Here is an 18,041-nt window from a genome sequence, read left to right on the forward strand (position 1 = left end):
TTATTTCAAGCTGTTGCACTTTGGTATGCTTTTTTTTGTCCTTGGCTGGATGCTTGTGATCACAACAGAACCATGCTGAGCTGAGCAGGAATGCAATGCCTCCCATTAATCTTGAGCGCTGGTACCAAGACATCATGGCTGCTGGAGAGCCTCAGTCATGTCCTCCACCACTGCCTGCAAAGTCTTTTTCCACACGCAGACATGGGCAGGTAAATTCACTTACTCACTAAATGGGACCGCCCCCCTATTTGCTCTTAGGAATATTGCAGCTCTCTAGGTCTAGGATTATAAATCTCTCTGGCGTTTAATTCTCCAAAGGATGTTGGTGGTTAATTTTCTCTTTTATTTTCTTTATTATTTTTACTTATCTTTATATTGCTTTTATTCATTTTATGCAGTACTTCGGTCCTGTTTTTTTTTTTTTTAGTGCAATATCAATAAAGTTAGATTGGATTATTAAGTTATGGTCCAAATAAATACTGCTTAGAAACACTGTAGTTGATCTTTTTAGATGTGTGGATATGATTATTAGAAGGACGTCTCTCAAAATTTAAAGGCAGTACATTTTTGAGAACGCTGTGTAGAAACTGAAGCCAACAGGCGACCCGAAACAAGTCTGCTTAAAGCTTTGCTCTGAGTTCTGAAAAAGAGGGAGAATAATTTTCCACGGTAACTACATGGATGTTTTTTGACTATGCAACAGATAGAAAAATGCTAAATAGGACAAGTCTGCCACCTAACTGTCCACTCCGCTCCCTCTGCGCGGAGATAAGGCAAGCTGACATGTTGCAAAATGGCCTTCAGAGTTGTATGGTTACAATTTTTATCAGCTTATTTAGAATATAATAGAAACTCCTTTTATTGTCTCACAAGGGGGAAATTGTGGTGTTACAACAGCATTACAGCATGTGGACTTAAAAAGTGTATAAAAATAGCAGAATAAGTAACAGAGTTAAAATATATATATATGTTTTAACAAATATAGATTATGGGCATCTGGAGAATAAATAATCAGTACACAGCTGTGGACATTTTTACAGTAATGAATATGTTAAAATAGCAGCAACACCAGAGATGTGCAAAAATAACAGCAGCATGTTATTTCACTGACTAAGACATAAACTGTGCAAAATCAGCATGAATGTAACAACTTATTGAGGTTGTTGGGACAGTGGTGGTTATAAAGTCTTCCTGCTGCTGGGAGGAAGGATCTGTTATGACTCTCTTTGTTGCATTTAGGGTGCAGCAGTCTGTCACTGAAGGAAATTTCCTGTTCAGTCACAACTTCATACCTGGCACGGTAGCCATAATCAAAGACATGTTATTTTAGTGAGGGTTATTTGACTTGTTTTGTCTATTTAAAAGTCTGTTTACAAAAAGTTTGGGTTTTATCATAATATTGTGACAAAACCCCCAAATAAAAATGTTATAACCCTCAACACACTAGTTAGCACACGTAGGCTAAAAGTTAGATTAATACAAAGGTGGCAACAAGGTCTTCATTAACATCTATAGAAGCAACAGAAATTTTGTGATGACAATCTTGAGGATGAATGATACTGGTATGCTTTTTTTTTTTTTTATAGTTTTTTTGTTTGGGCTGCCAGCCATTGTGTGTTGCCCAAAGAGCAGTCTGTTGTTAAGGGTCTGGCTCAAGGAGCCTGAGTGGCATCTATGGGGCTCGAACTCAGAACTTCAGCATTCCAAGCTCTATGCACTAACCACTAGGTGACCAATCCGCAATTTTTTTTTTTTTTGGCTTTCACTGTGCAGCACCAGGGAGCAGTCTGGGGTTCTTGCTCAAGGACCCTGAGTGGCAGTCTGTGGGGGAAAAAAAGAAGCTATGTGGACGTACTGTGTATACTGTATATATCCTATCCACTTTTTTCTTCCTTTGGCACCTTCTTCTTCTCATGTCACCATTTGAGCTGATGTAATAAGTAAATTTCTACACTGTAAGATCAATAAAGACAATCAATTCACAGTCCTGGTGTTGATAAAATGTGGTCTTGCTCTTGAAGTATGTTATTGGGCAGTTGTGGCCTAGTGGTTATGGAATAGTCCTTGGAATCCTGAGGCTCTGAGTTCGAGCCCCACTCCCATAGACTGCCACCCTAGGTCTCTGGGCAGAACTCTTAACCCCAAACTGCTCCCTGGTCGCCCCATGATGGCAGCCCACTGCTCCCCAAGGGAATGGGTTAAATGCAGAGAATGAATATTTCAAATGTGAGATCAATAAAGTTCAATTATTATTAATTGGCACACTTAGTACCTCCACTTAGTACCTTTCAGGTTAGCTATTAGTAAAATTTTTTAGGTATCAAGTGATCTAGACTTGTACTAAAGTGAAGATCAATTGACATTAACTGCAGGTAAATGAATCATTTATATTTAAAAGAAGCTTCAACATTTTTTGAAATAACCCATTTGATGCTCAGTAGCCAACAATTGTTTGTCTCACAAACTAAACCCTATTTATGTGAAAGCTTGATAAATTAAAACAATTTCACATATAATCAGATTACATTAAAGCCAGTTAAAATCTTGCAGCTCTGACTTTAGGGAAGCTTAGTTTAAATTCTTCAATAAACTGTCGAGTAGAAGTGGGAAAAAAACCTTATTTTTAATTTATTAAACTTTTTAAACTGATTTAAACTTGACTTTGAATGTGTTACTTGTTACATTCATACAAAACTTAGACAATCTGACTCCTACGTCATTAATGCTTTACAATCTTTGTTACCCTGGTGACCCTAAGGAAACTCAATATTTGCCAACATTGTTAAAAAGGTTAGAGATATAGGATGCCCTTTAGTGGTTAAAATGTGAGGCAAGCCTATCACTACTTCTTAACATTTATTGTAAGGGTAAGTATAGACCTCTATGTGCTCCAACAAAAGTATGATTTACATAGTAAAGAAATGAAAATAAAAACACACAATAAAACCAAGAAGTGGACAAAAACTGATCATTAAACCTTTGTTTTTCTTTTCCTTCAAGATGTTAAAGTCAAAATCAGATGGAGAGGTTGGACAGGGGCCATCGACTGCTGTCTGCAGCGCTGCACTTCTGTCTCTCTCCAGTGGCATTATGCATGATAGAAATGCCCCCTCAATGGTCAGTTTCATGCTTTTAAACGCTCATCGAGACTTGACAGTTGTTCACAGCATGACACTTTCTTCTGTCTTTCATGGTGCTTACAGTTGATGCTGAGAGAGAAAAACCCGTTAGACATGGATTCCAGGAAGCAAACATCTCTGCACTGCAAAGGTATGTGACTGCGTTCTCCAAATGCAAGCATGAAACAAACAGTTTATGGTTAGATAGGAATGCAAGTGTCAAAGAACTATAGATTCATTAACCAGAACATTACAACCACCTGCAGGGCAAAAGTATGGGGCTGTGTCAGCTCTATTGCATTCATACGTTACACTGTTAGCATATAAGCTGGAATGCTCAGGTTGAAAAGAAATTAGATTTATCAGCCAGAACATTACAACCAGCTGCTTGAATTGGTGGAGGGCCTCTTTATGCTGCTATGAAATGATGTCAGGGCGTGAACGCAGCATCTCTGTGGGAGTTTGGATCAAAGTACATTCAATACATAAAAGCAAAGCATTTACCTAGAAGATTGTAATGAGATCATGACTTCTATTCACTTAATCTGTTAAGTGATTTAGGTGGTTTGTTATAAACAGTATATCACCAGTGCACACTCAAAATTAAATCAATCATTTAGTCAGTTGTTAGTTGTAAAATATGTTTTTGTCAACAAGGGACGGGGGTTGGTTGCTTGAGGACCCATAAGCAAAGATGAGTGAGATCTATATAAGTTCTTGTAGATTTAATGAAAAAACTGAGACGAACATCCAAAACACAAAAATACTGACAACCAAAAAATCAGCAAACATCAGGCAGAACTCACATGGAAATCCAGAGAGGAGGAAGCAAATAATAATCACCAACAGACCAGCAACCATTGAATGAACATTAAGTGTATAAATGGGAGAATGAACAAAGACCAGGCTAATCAGCAGATATGGAGCAGGTGTGGATGGAAGAGACCAGAAGGGAGCTAGGGGAAAGGAGGCTGGTACAAGGGGCAACAGAGAATGCTTAAACATACATACAATGGAAAATAAATCAAAGATCAACAAAACAGAATAACTGATAACTGAAAACCAAAAACTCCAAAAAGGGGAGAACCTTAACAGTTTTAGATACAAATAGGGCCTCAAATAGGGCATGCTATAGGATAAAACCAAACAATGATAACAAGATAAGAAAAAAGCACAGAAACATGAAAATGGAAGCAATGAGGACATAAAATTGGGTTAATTATGAGGAGATAGAACAGGAAGAAAGTACCTGAGTGAAGCCAGGAATCAAACTGTTATAACTAAGATCACAAATAAATTTAATGAATATAATGTCCTTCAATCCATCCGCCCCCATCATGGGTCAACAATCCATCACAAGGCAAACAACCATTCACTCACACACTCTTTCTTAAAATCACAATTAAGAATGATCAAATAGCCCAACAGTTTGGAGTACTCAGAGAAAAAACATACATGTGCAAGGAGAACATCCATGCTCCACACTCTAAAAGGAACATTTAGCTGCAACAAATGAATTCCTCCAATTGATAACAAGTAATTCAAGCCAGTTTGCTTGACTTTATTCATTCAAGTTTTCAATTTATAAACTTAATAAAGTAAGTGTGATCAACCTGATTCACTTGTTATCATTTGAAGCAATTATTATTTTCCATATGTGTACGCAAAAGGCAGGGTTTGAACTAAAGACATTCATAAATGAATAAAAAATAAATATATGCATTGATCGAAATCTTTATGTGTACACAAAATAAAATGAATTAAATTTCATATATTGTCAAACTTAAACTACAGTGTGCAGATAGATTTCCCCACAAATGAGGGAATAAGAATTTGTTTGGGTGTTTCCAGTCAGCAGAGGGCGCTATAGGCTCGCCATAACTAAGCCTGTTCTCCATCTGTCCCCACAGACCCATCTCCAACTGTCCACCACTCCATCCTGCACCACCAGCCGCCGCCGAGCGGCAACCAGGCGTACGACACCCTGAGCCTTGAAAGCTCAGACAGCTTGGAGACCAGTGTCTCCACTGGAAACTCCGCCTGTACCCCAGAAAGGTGAGAGACTGCCCTGTTTCCATGGGAACATCCAAGTCTGCCCCCTCTGTTTGAAGAAAAGGTCACTAGGCTTTGTTCCTGTCACAGGGGGCTTTGTTACACGCCTCACCCACGTGACGTACTGGCTGTTGCCATGCCAAACCCATTCAAGTTTTCAAACTTAAGTTTCCACCGGTTTTAATAAGGCGTCCACACCTTTACTCTCTCCTGCTGTTCTTATTCAAGACATGTTTGTTTACCTTTTATCCCCCCCTTCTCATCCAAAGCCTTGTCATATCCGTGTAATCAATGCAAGCTTCTCCTGTGTGACTTGTAGCGCCTGTGGGTTAGAGGCCCAGAGGATAGAGGAGATGGAGAAGATGCTGAGGGAGGCACAGCAGGAGAAAGCACGACTGATTGAGAACAGAGTGAGTTCCCAACACTACAGCCAGAGGGTTTTCACATGGAAAAAAAGACTTCATGTTGGTGTCCCATCATTTCATATACGTTTGAAGCAAAAAAAATATGCAAAGAGATTTTTATAATCAGAACATAATCTTTGGGAAACTTCTGGTTTTGAACCAGATTTAATATTAGATTGAGAATTTTTAAAAACATTATTTTTTGACAAAGATGTTAATATTTGTGCAAAGGAGAAAATTTGCAAGGTCTCAGTGAAAATACTGATAAAAAAGCAATTTTTACAAAAATAAAAAAAAACATCAGTCATGTTCTCATTACATAGAAACATTTAGAGCAGGGTTTCCTAATGTGGGGGACAGGACCCACTGGGTGGTACCCAGACACCAATGAAATAAACGTTTGATTGATTTATTGACTTTATTGATATCACATAGGATACCTTTACCTGTTACATCTGCTCAATAGTCAAAAAGAAGAAGAAGGTGCCAAAAGGAGGAAAAGGTGCATGGGGTATATACAGTATGTACAGTGTGTCCACATATATATACAGTAGCAGCCATTCAGAGTGGCCCTTCCCAGTCAAACGCCAGCTGAATGGCAGTCCACTCCCCTGCGACTTTCAGCAAAAACTCCTCCAGCTTCCAGCCAATTCCCTTCTTCTGTGTGTGCATTTTTTTACTCTGATTTTTACTCTGATTCCATTCTTTTACTGAATTACAGGGTCAGATCAGGAGATGACGCTTTATTTTAGATCTTAATGTCTATATTTCATTACAGAAAGCATATTTTAATATAAAGATTGATGTTTAAAAAGGATTTGTAGGGGACCAACCAAGGACCCTTAAAGGAAAGTGGGGAAATTTTGAATGGCTACTACTGTGTTTTTTATATATATATATATATATATATATATATATATATATATATATATATATGTATCGCACTGGGTATCAAATATAAAAAAACAGCTTAGTAATATTGCATTTAGTTATTGCCACTGTAGTATTGCATTGTAGAGTCTGGTGGCAGCAGGGGTGAATGACATGCGCTAGCGCTTGTTTTTACAAACAGGGTATAAAAGTATTTTGTTATGTATTATAATAAAAACTTGCAAAATGTAAGTAAATTAAATAATCAAAACCATCTATTTTAAAATGAATACAATTACTTCACTATATGTGTATAATTAAACTCAGGGTAAAATAATTAGGTGATTATGTATTTTCGGGGGGCTGCCGGCATAATCTTTAACATCACAGGTTGAAATTCCTTGGAACCCCTAATTTAGAGCCTGATTATACGTATAACTTATTAAGGACAAAACTAAAATAATCTTTAAACTTTTTTTTTTGCCAAAAATGCCAAAGTATTTCATTTCAAGAGTAACCAAAATGTGACCTCAAAATGTTTTAAAGAAAATCTTCAGCTTGACATCCTCAATAGATTCAAATGCAACCAAGATGTCAAAGGGGCAGAAGATTTTCTCAGAAAAAAAGTTAGACGGTGTTTTATTTTTAACAAATTTTTTTTATGCTGAAATAAAGCAGACCTGTGTGTAAGTATCTGAAAGCTGCAAAGGATCATTTTACATCAGCAAAGCTTCCCCTTTTCCACACATAGACTAAAGGGATAGATTTTACAAAACCCTGGATTGGGACTTGAATTCCCAGGTGCATCCTCTGACACTCGTCTTCTTTGTATTGCAATATTTGCCTGCCATTAACATATATTCCCGTCTCGCTCTTGTTGTTTTTCCCTCTTGGTCTGCTCTCTCCGCACTCTCTTCTGTCCCGACGCTCCCAGGAGAGGGAGGTGCAGGCTCGGCGGCAGATGCTGGAGGAGGAGCGGAGGAGGCGGGAGGAGGCTGAGAGGAGGCTTCAAGATGAGTCGGCCCACAGGCGGAGACTAGTGGAGGAGGAGGTGAAGATGAGAGAGAAGCACTTCTCCCAGGTCAGTTTAGCGGCGGGAGGAGAAGAAGAGTGAGAAGAGAGGGGTAAGGGGATGCTTGAGGGGGGAGGATGAGAGGAGAGGCAATAAAGGGAGGCTTGGTGCAAAAGAAGATCAAAGATTGTCAAAGCAAGGAGGAGGACGGCGGGGTGGGGGGAGAGATAGTGGAAACAAAAAGAAAAAAGGAGGATATGGTGTTGGAAATATGTATACATATCAGTGATATAAGGCTTTAATCAGGATTGTTTTTACCAGCAGCTCTCAGTGTTGAAATATATCGAAATCAAACATAATCTGCTGTCATCATTATCTCCACTTCATCCCCTTCAACTTAAATGAGCAAAGGCCCATTAAACCAGTTTTTTATCATAGTTACACATCTTAATGCCGAAATGTTGCCTTGATCTCATGTATTGCTTTGACAAAAATAAAAAAACTAGATTTATGTCAGTAATTTTTTAAACAATTTTTTAAACTTAATAAATGTTTTTAATAATACGATGTGAAGCCCTGTTGGCCAATTTCTCCTCGCTACTCTGTTAAACTGGAAAGACAAAAGAAAAAGGAAAGGCTAATAGGGATTATTCCCTAAAAGTATATCAAGTCAAAGAAAAAAATATTCTGCTGCAAAAGTACTTAGTAACTAATTATATCTGATTAATGTAAGAAAACAGAAATATATGAAGATATTTACAAATGTTGATGTTTTAAAGAGTAAAATACAAAAATATTCAAAACAGATTGTTAACATAAGTGAAGGTATACCAAATGTTTTAGTTATTTTTTTATTAATACAATTGTTTTTCCATAGTTCTACCCACATCTGATTTGTACTGCAGATTTACAGATTTTTAACACTAGTCTAGTAACACATTAAAAAATGTTGTTTTTGTTTTGGATCATTTGTGATACAAAAGTATTTCCATGCAATTTATTATGCATTTTCTGTTTACTACATTGGTCTTGTTATAGTGCTTCTGCTTTTCAAGAAAATAAATAATGTAGATGTCTCAAAAACTCCTATATTAGGGATCACACACTTATTAATAAAGGGTTTATTAAATGTTTATTTATAGAAAATGTTTATTTATAGGAAAGGCACTTATAATTATACTCTGGTCATATCATAATTGTCACATAGCTCATACTGTAATAGGACGGTTGGTTCTTAAACATTCCTTTAGTGGGTTTCAGTGAGCTTTCAGGGATTGCTCTCTTTTGGTCCTGCATTAACTTCACACAGCTACATCTGTACTAAAGATTGATCTAGCTGTGTTTCCTTATTCCTCTAGGATGGGAGAAAAGACATTGATTTGTTGTTTAATTACGAGATGGCTGTTTCCTGCAGCTAAAGAGATTCACAACCACAGCACGCAATCAGAGAGAGGAAAAGCAGGAGTGATCCAGACAGTCTGACTGTATCTGTTTAAAGTACAAAAAATAACTCATGGAGCTTAATTTATTATTCAAAACAGTTTTGAAATGCATATCTGTTAATTAAATTCCCTTTAAATGGGAGATAATGATTTTACTCAATATTATGGTGTTCAGAGCCCTGGGCTGTGGCCATACTAGCCAGGAGGCGATTTACTGCCTTCAATCAGTAATAGGCAGCAATGTGAGATTAAACCCTCAGCTAAATCTAAGTCTGAGAAATATTCTGTCAGTAAATCTGTCTTTAAATAAACATAGATAAAACTAGTTTAGCAGGAAACATAAACACCATGCGGCTCTTCTCTCACAGGCTCGTCCAATGACCCGCTACCTGCCAAACCGGAAGGAGGAGTTTGACCTTCGGGCCCATGTGGAGTCGTGTGGCCACTGCATAGACACCTGCCCCTTCGTCATCCTCACCGAGAAAATGTGCAAAGGCCACCTGGTGAAGATGGGAGGAAAAATCAAATCCTGGAAGAAACGCTGGTTCGTTTTCGACCGTCTCAAAAGAAACTTCTGCTATTACATCGGTGAGAACAACTTAGGCTGGATCTGTGTCAATATTGATTTAAATATATAAAGTTATGCCTTTTATAAATCCACCAACACTTATTTTAATACTTTGTCTGATTATAATGAAAGGAAACAGTATAATTCACTGGGATTTAAAGTGGGAACTGGACACAGAGTAGAGCTTACTGCAGCAGTCAAAGAAAAAAATACTTTTTTTAAGATTATAAAAAGTTTCACTGTCAGTTAGATAAAATTAGACAAAATTTGAAATTTTAAAAGCAGAGTTTCTGAGCAATTACAGCACAGATAAATGAAAGCTAAATGCCTCTTCTGAGACCATAATACTAAAACAGTAACCAGTGCTTTAGGTGGGCCTTTATGTGACCCTACACACTATCTCTTCTAAAGTTTACCCTTCAGCTTTTTAATTTTTTAGACAGCGAGGACCAAAACTTGTAGTACAATGAAGAGTTCTCCCTCACCCTTTTCACAGTTTAAATGCTGTGGCCATTGATATGGATTTAAAGGAGCTGGAGCAGAGCTCAGTGATAACAGCAGAACATTCCTTCACACAAGGAAAGGAAGGTGTGAATGCTAGATAGCATTAGTACATTAAACAGAGAAACTACAACAATGTGACATTGTTTCAGACAAATAATGTTTGGTGCCCTCACCTGGAAATGAACAATATTACAGTCTTTGTCAGTTTGTTTCGCTTTATTTCCAAAAAAACTTCTCAATATTAAAATGTTGAAAACGGCTGCAATAAAGAAGAGGAGAAGTAGTTGAGCCCCAACCATGATGAATATATTTCCCAACACTATAATTTACCTCCCATAGAGGTAAGTTCAGTTCAATTCAATTTATTTATATAGCAGCAATTCACAATACCTGCCATCTCAAGGCACTTTATAGAGACAATTCAACCAGATCATACATTCAGATCGGTTTAAAGTTTTCTATCTAAGGAAAACCAGCTGATTGCATTGAATCATTGACTGCAAAGCAATCCCTCACATCTGTTTATGGTTCACAAACAGCTGGGCAGTCAATTTAACTGAGACAAAAGAGGGATTAAAATGAGGAAACAAATAAAGTACCATAAATAAATTGCAACACTGAGGAGTGTGATACAGATGTGGTGCATTAACATGAGAAAACCAAATCCTGCGATCTTTGCTGAAATGTATATATATCTATAAAATTAATTTCCATATTATTCCACATTTTATAGTTAAATGTCATTGTTATTATTTATTTTCATAATAATACAAATATAATAATACTAATAATAATAACACTTATTGTTATTATCATTATGTTTATTCTTTGTTTTTATTTCAGTACAATAACATTATCTGTAGGTACATTTTTATGAAAATATAACAATGCGTAGGTTTATGGTTCACAAACAGCTGGGGTCACACAGGGGTTGTCTTCCTCATTTATAGTGTTAAATTAACATTAACGTGCCGTTTAGAGACAATATGTAAATCTGAGTGACAGAAGTCCCCGTAATACCTGGAATAAAATATGATTTAGAGACCATCTAGAATTCACACCAGACATGCTGTCTGTTCTGATGTCTTTCTAAGATTTATAATCATGCATGCACAGTTGACAGATTTATGTTGGAATTAATCTTGTTCTTTCTTTTTTTATTTTTTTTTATTTTTTACCCATACTCCTTTGACATTACTTTTTACATTTTTTGTCCGACCTCTCATTATTTCTGAAACAAACGTCATGGCTGAAAGCAAATAGTTTTTAGCTTAAATATTCCAGGTGCATGAATACGTATGGGTTTGACTGCGAATCTTTTACTCCAAGCCAAACTAATGCAATCAATGGTAAAAGCAAAATGGGGATTAAAAATATCCTGGGAGTGTAATTTGTATTTAGCTTCTGAAGTTGCTCAATTGGGAACATTTATCTGTAAACACTTAATCAATTCTGAATTTTGTTGCAATAGTTGGAAGAGTATCAGGATCGGTTGTAGAACCTGGCTTAAAACAAATGCCTCCCACTGGGACTGCATAAAGGAAGTCCACAGCAGATAACAGGAGTTTTCTCCTGCAGTTTTTACCCACTGAGCAGAAGTGAGGCATGTGAAGAGAATGTGGCTGCAGATGTTCAATTTGCACCTCTTATAAACTAAGTGCTGGCAGAACCACTGCATAAACCTAGCAGCCCTAATGAGACCTGTACCACCTCACTGACATCAGAAGGTGGACCATTCCTGCAGTTAGAGATGGTTCTCATTTCAGATCTTATAATAAAAACACATTTTAGGGGCTTTATGTTCTTTAGGAACACAGCGTTCAATTAATAAGACTTCTCACAGATAGAAATATTTATTACTGAGTTTTGGGCGGCACTTTTTGTCAAAGCAAAGTTATTTCAGCTCATTGAGCTTTCAAGGACTTATAAATTGAACTTCCGTTGAATTTAATATTTTGGGACAATTTAAATGGAATGAACATTTAATAGTAAATGATTAACTAAAAAAATTTATATTATGTTGTTCTATAGTGAACATCTATTAAAGTTTCTTCTGTTAATTTGCATTTATTATATCAGTAAACTTTCTTTTAAAGATCCCTGCTTTGGGCCTTCAGCTTCCTTTCAGTTCACAGTAAACCTACATTGCTTCTCCTCGGACCATTCTGTACCTTCATCTTAAATCATATATTTTATTTGCTCTCCTTCCAAATACTTAGCTACCTGGAAGGTATTTAAATCCAGGGGAGTTTTTCCTGTCTTTCTTTCATTTAAAAACTGTGAGTGTTTCAGTTCGTTCTTCCCGTCCATCAGAGTCTGATACAAAAGCAGATTTCTGAATAATTGACCAATATGTTTTGAAAGCATTATTTTACAATCAATTTCAAAATAGAACAAAAAAAAAATTACAATCTTGACACCGCTGCTCGCTTTGCTCCTCTCTCCATTCACCAGCCTAGCCTTTTCACCCGCTCACTCCTGACGAAGATGATGGTGATGACGGTGATGAAACAAGATGCAATAGTTTCTCTGGATGTGTTTTTCACGGTGTGGAGGCTAGCTCCTGGCTTGTTCGTGACTAATAAAACGAAACTCACATTTCAAAAACATTTATCTCATTACTAAGCAGATTTGACTTATGAAGAAGGGAAAGTAGAGTGAAAAAAAGTGTGGAACACAACTTAAAAGACTGCCGTTAATTGAGGATGTTTACATCTCCATTCTTTAAGGAGAGTCAGATAAATAACTCTTGATTATTTGGGCGAGACAAATTGGAAAATCTTAAGGCAGAATTAATGTGAAGAAATGTCAGGAATTACTCTTTAGATTCTAAAGCCCAGAAGGTCAGCAGCAACTTAAGCTTTAACTTGAACACAACTCTTGAACAAAAGTCTTCAGCGAGCCGTGAAGAGGACTGTGTGTGAAACCTGAGGGACAAAGAACAGACTGGACATCTGACAGAGAACATCCGACCTGCTCATTTCTCAACTAAAAAACATCAAATATGATAGCCAACAGTCCAGCTCCTGTTTTTTTTTTTTTTTTTACATTTATTGGAATGTTCAACCTAGCCGGCAGCAAAAAGGCACAGAAAGAGAAATGCAGACATTCCAGAAAGTGCGACTGAAGAAAACAAGTCAGATTAATAGGATGGTAAAGACTTGAGGCATAGCTGGAAATAGACTCACGCGTCTAATTAACTTTTGCTCTGATGCACTTCTGCTCATACCTATTCATGGAGCCTAAGCTGCTGGGGAAAAGACTTTTATCCCTTTTTTCTGTTTTGTGTCCATTCTCGCTATCTTTGATTTAAGCTTCTCTTTTTACTTTTTCTGCTATTGAGGCTAAAACCGCAGATTTAATCACATACCAACAAGAAATCTGTTTCTGATAAGAACCAGTACTAAAATATTTCAACAACTAATGAAACAAAGTAAAAAGGAGCATCAATTTTGAGAAAAAAAAATTTGGAATATGGTTAATCAAAAAATGCATGTTTGTTGATGATTTTATTTGGGCGATGAGCTTTAAATCTTTGAGGCTAGGAGGCCTCCATGCCATTATCCTAACCTTTGGAGCAATTAAAAACTACCTTAGATTTAAATCCTTTAAAGATATAAATAATAAGAGAATTTAAGGATATTGGATAATTCTCTAAATAAAAATCACAAATGAATTGGGGAAAGTGTTTATTATTTTATTGACTTCTAATAATATATATTTGATAAAAGAGCTTCAAATAAATAAAGTCTACGAATTATCATTTGGAAACATGAAAAAAAAAATCACAACAAAAAGCAGATAAAATGTGCTTCATAATTCTGCTTTTTCTTACGTCAAACATTTTTTCTTTGTTGGTTTATTCTAACTTTTGTTTTGTTTTTTTGTTCTTCCTTATGTTTTATATTTTGTGTCTATTTATAAGATGCATATATGATACCGTGTGAAAAACACAAAGCTATATGTTTTTATTTTAAACTCAAGATTAGTTCAAGTGAAAATGAAGCACCATCACTAGAACACAGTTTCCCTCCATCTACCTCTGATTCTCCTGTTTAGAGTTCGGTCTGGCAGAGGTCTTGCATCAGTGCAACAAGATGTAATTTAATGTAACTTCATATATTTATTTTCTTTTTCTCCTCTCAGACAAGCACGAGACCAAGCTGAAAGGGCTCATTTACTTTCAGGCGATTGAAGAGGTTTACTATGATCACCTGCGCAGCGCCGCCAAGGTAAACACTTCTTTACTATAAATACTTTGTAATGTTACATTTTTAGCATGAGTTATGTATTATGTTGTTGTTTACAAAATTAAAAAGTTGATAGTTGAATAACAGTGAAGGATTGATTTTATTTATTTTTTTCTCCTCATTTACTGTAGGTTGAGGAATTAGGAAGTCTAATAACCAAAAAGAAATGTTTTTGATAAGCTTTCAAATTTCAGATAATCTGTTCACACAACGTATTCATGTTTTGGATTTAAAAAGATCTTTTAGGTTTAAACAAACCCAGTAATACTTTTAAACAGAAAACTGCACAAATAGACAGATGGGTTTGCAGCATTGGTAAAGATGTGCTAAAAACCCTTAAAAGTAAAACCTCTTTTGCTAAAGTAGCATATTTTTACTCTTAATATTGGAAGTTTTATTTAATGAGGTGGAAAATGGATGGAATGAAACTCAAAGAAAAAAAAAATATTTTATAAAAATGCTGGTTGATGAATTACACTTTTAACCAGTAAAATATGAATAGACAGTAACATTATAACAAAATAAATAAGATATTTTTTCAGTAAATAACTGTTTATTAGATTACATTTCAATTTTAAGGACTTATTTGTTGGTCAAAGAATATTTTAATCATTGAGTCTCCATAAGCTCAGTAGTGATCTTATGGTTACTGCTAAGTAGTTCTTCAGGGGAAAAAAAACAAAACAAACCTCTCTGCTTCAGCCACAAACTTCAATAGATAGAGTTGGATCAAATGTACCAAGACTTACATTAGAAAAGAGTGGTCGGAACAAATGACATCAAGGTTGAGCTTTTATGCATGAAATGCTTTGACTAGATTGGTTAGAAATGAAGAATGAAAAGGCTGTTTGGAAAAAGTTCTGATGCCAAATGGAAACGGTTCTTCCGCAATAGAAATATTGTGGAGGATCAGCGAGGCTCCAGGAACTTTTTTAGAATCCATGATAAGATTTTTTTTTGTTGTTTTTATAGAAAACTACATTACTACTATTACAGAAATTAGGATGATTCCAGACTGAAAAATGACAATTTTTTTGGCAAAAATCCCCTTTCTTTGCCTTTCTTTAGTTGCTTTTCTAGACCTAAATTGCATAGATAATGTCTGAGTTTAAGAGAAGACAGCATCAGAGGAGACCCAGTACTCTTAACAAGTGTTAATATATTCATCTTAAAGATAATAGATACAAGTTTCTCTCTCCTCCCAGCCAGTAAGTTCTGCCCTCACTTTCGTCCTGTGCTGTTTTCCAGGCAGTTGCCAAATTTTAATCGACTCGTTCAGGAGGAGTAGACACCTTGGTGTGGCTTCTGAACCACTTTCCTTTCTTCTGAAGTACATTTGTTCCATTATTATTACAAGTTAAGACAATGTTTTATAGATTTAAATAAATAGAAATGTTGTAAATTTAATTATGAAAAAGAAATCAAACTAGTAATGAAACTTTGAAAGATATTTATTTAAAAAAATACTTTGTAAGTATCTTTGCTGCTTCTTTAGATTTTTATTTTTTTCATATTGTATTTACTTTCCTCTGTACAATTTTTTAAACGTTAGTTTCTCAGTTTTCTATATTTTTTTTACAGATCTTTTATTTTCTTTTTGTTCTTACCTATTCATATTTTTAATATTAAGATTGAGCTTTAGGAATTCCATTCTGTATAGAGGACGTGTTAAAGATCACATTGTCTTTACTTTGCTTTGGATTGAGCATCAAAGACATATTTCTATTGCTCTGCATTGACATTAACAACATCACTGCATTGTCATTGTACGCATTAGGAACAAGCATTTGTATTGGATTAGTGGCAAAGAGAATGTGATCTGTGAAAGACATTGGAAAAGACTTTAATTCGGAAAAGTCAATCTGAAACCCAATATTTGAAGTAAATTTAAAATATTAATCACTGTTAGAAATTCTGGAAAAACTAGAACTCAAGAATAATGTCAAAGGACAAAATCTGAGTAAACAGCAAAGTTACTCTCAAAGCCTTTTTTTATTTAAAAAGTTTAATTTATGATGATTTATTTTTATTTACACATTTTTTTCTTTCTTGTAACAATAATGGAACAAAATTCCCTTCATATTTTCTTAGGTTGGTACCAGTTCTAAAAAGCTTCACTGATTATCATCCTCAGTTTGCTTCTTTTGGTTTTGCTTGGCTTTAATCTGCGAAATGTAAATGTAGAGATGCAGCCATTTCTCAGCTCTATTGTATATTTTTATATATTTACGACCCTTAAAATTTATAAAACAATTTTTAATATACTTTTGTTTTTTACAGTAAAATAATCAGGCCTACTTTTATCTTGTATCACTCTGGGGATTCTGTGGATGCATTTTTTTTAATAACTAGCATTTATTAAAAGGTTTTAGCTATGACCTGTAAAGTTTAAGGAAAAGAATATAGGCCTTCTTATGATTGTAATGGTATTTTCTAAACATTTGTTTACAACGGTGTTTCATTTTTTTCTTCCCCCACTTAAAAGGTTTGCTTAGCGTAAAGTCTGGATAGAATTTAAAAATGAGAGAAATTCTTTGTAAAGACTATAAAAATTTTTGACAGGAGTGTTCATTTTGTCAATAATTATTTGTTCAAAAGCGTCCATGTTTCAATAAAATAAATAAAATCCTCTCTTCCTGTCACCTAGAGTCCCAATCCAGCCCTGACCTTCTGTGTGAAAACTCATGATCGGCTGTACTACATGGTGGCCCCGTCTCCTGAGGCCATGAGGATCTGGATGGACGTCATAGTTACAGGTGCAGAGGGCTACACACAGTTTCTGAGCTGAGAGATGGAAGCAGGGATGATTATAATGACGATGAAGAGGGAAACAAAGGAAACAAAAGGAGACCTGGGTGCTGACCTGATCTAACTCCTGCTGGTGCTGGAATGGATGGACTGAAGTTGGTCGGGACAGGAAGAGGAGAATAACTTCATAGAAAGTCTGAAACCTGCAACTAAATAAGGGCTCAGACTTACAGTGGTGCTTTTTTAATGAAACTGAATCAGCTTTGAGATTGAGACATTATAAAAAAAGTCATTTTTCAATGTGATCTAAAACATTTCAGGCAGAATCATTTTAAGATTTCTTAATTTTCTTTTAAACCTCCAACTGTTTACACATCTAAACCAGATATAAACATCAAGTTATCCCTTTATATATTTTTACCTTTTCTTTAGATGTAGTAAGATTTTAAATATTTCAAAACATTAAATTACTAGAAACCTTTCTATAGCCTTTAAGCACAATAATCTATGTTACATAAGTGAACGACTTTTACATGTCCTTTGTTAATATCTGTATTTATATATGTTCCAAAAGCTTTTCATTCAGGTACATAACAGAGCGATACATTTGTACTTTGTATAAAAATATCAAATACTTCTTTTAACATTTCAATAAAAAGCAGCTTTTACAGTACAATTGTTATGATATGCTAAAATCCATATTAAATATAAATTAAAATATATTAAACAGATTTTTCTGTTTTGTGTCATTATTGTTGTTTTTATTGTCTTTTTTATTTAATTTCCTGACAGCTTTGGCCCGTTGCGACTGGCTGCCTTAGGCTGGGCATACACTGTAAAATATTTCCCACTGTTGTACCCAGCTACAGCTCAAAGTGTAAGTTCAAACGTACACTTTGTAACTCAACATACACGGTGTACGTTACTGGTATCGGCAGCTGAGTTACCATGGCGGCATAAGTCACCACAAACTATGTCAAACGTAAGTAGCCAAAACTGTGGCAACATAAGTCACCCAATGTATAGCAGCACAAGCTGCTACGAATGCAATCACAATCTTTCTACCCTAAGA

At 35.5% G+C, this 18,041-nt stretch overlaps 1 protein-coding gene across 10 annotated transcripts in view; it reads left to right on the forward strand.

Moving 5' to 3' along the window:
- The window catches only part of phldb1a (pleckstrin homology-like domain, family B, member 1a), a 64,024-nt gene extending 46,324 nt beyond the window's left edge, over positions 1–17,700 (forward strand). For 9 of the 10 annotated variants that reach the window (XM_038289111.1, XM_038289110.1, XM_038289109.1 and 6 more), the window contains 9 exons: positions 69–209; positions 3,001–3,117; positions 3,204–3,270; positions 5,030–5,174; positions 5,491–5,581; positions 7,380–7,526; positions 9,268–9,487; positions 14,118–14,203; positions 16,869–17,700. In XM_038289111.1, coding sequence (XP_038145039.1) covers positions 69–209; positions 3,001–3,117; positions 3,204–3,270; positions 5,030–5,174; positions 5,491–5,581; positions 7,380–7,526; positions 9,268–9,487; positions 14,118–14,203; positions 16,869–17,009 — 1,155 coding nt within the window. In that variant the 3' untranslated portion in view covers positions 17,010–17,700. The remainder of the gene's footprint in view (positions 1–68; positions 210–3,000; positions 3,118–3,203; positions 3,271–5,029; positions 5,175–5,490; positions 5,582–7,379; positions 7,527–9,267; positions 9,488–14,117; positions 14,204–16,868) is intronic. The other variant, XM_038289119.1, reaches the window with a different exon arrangement.
- Positions 17,701–18,041: the final 341 nt, after the last annotated feature.

This window comes from Cyprinodon tularosa, unplaced genomic scaffold, assembly GCF_016077235.1.
Source record: "Cyprinodon tularosa strain WSP-4 unplaced genomic scaffold, ASM1607723v1 ctg263, whole genome shotgun sequence".
NCBI lineage: Eukaryota > Metazoa > Chordata > Actinopteri > Cyprinodontiformes > Cyprinodontidae > Cyprinodon > Cyprinodon tularosa.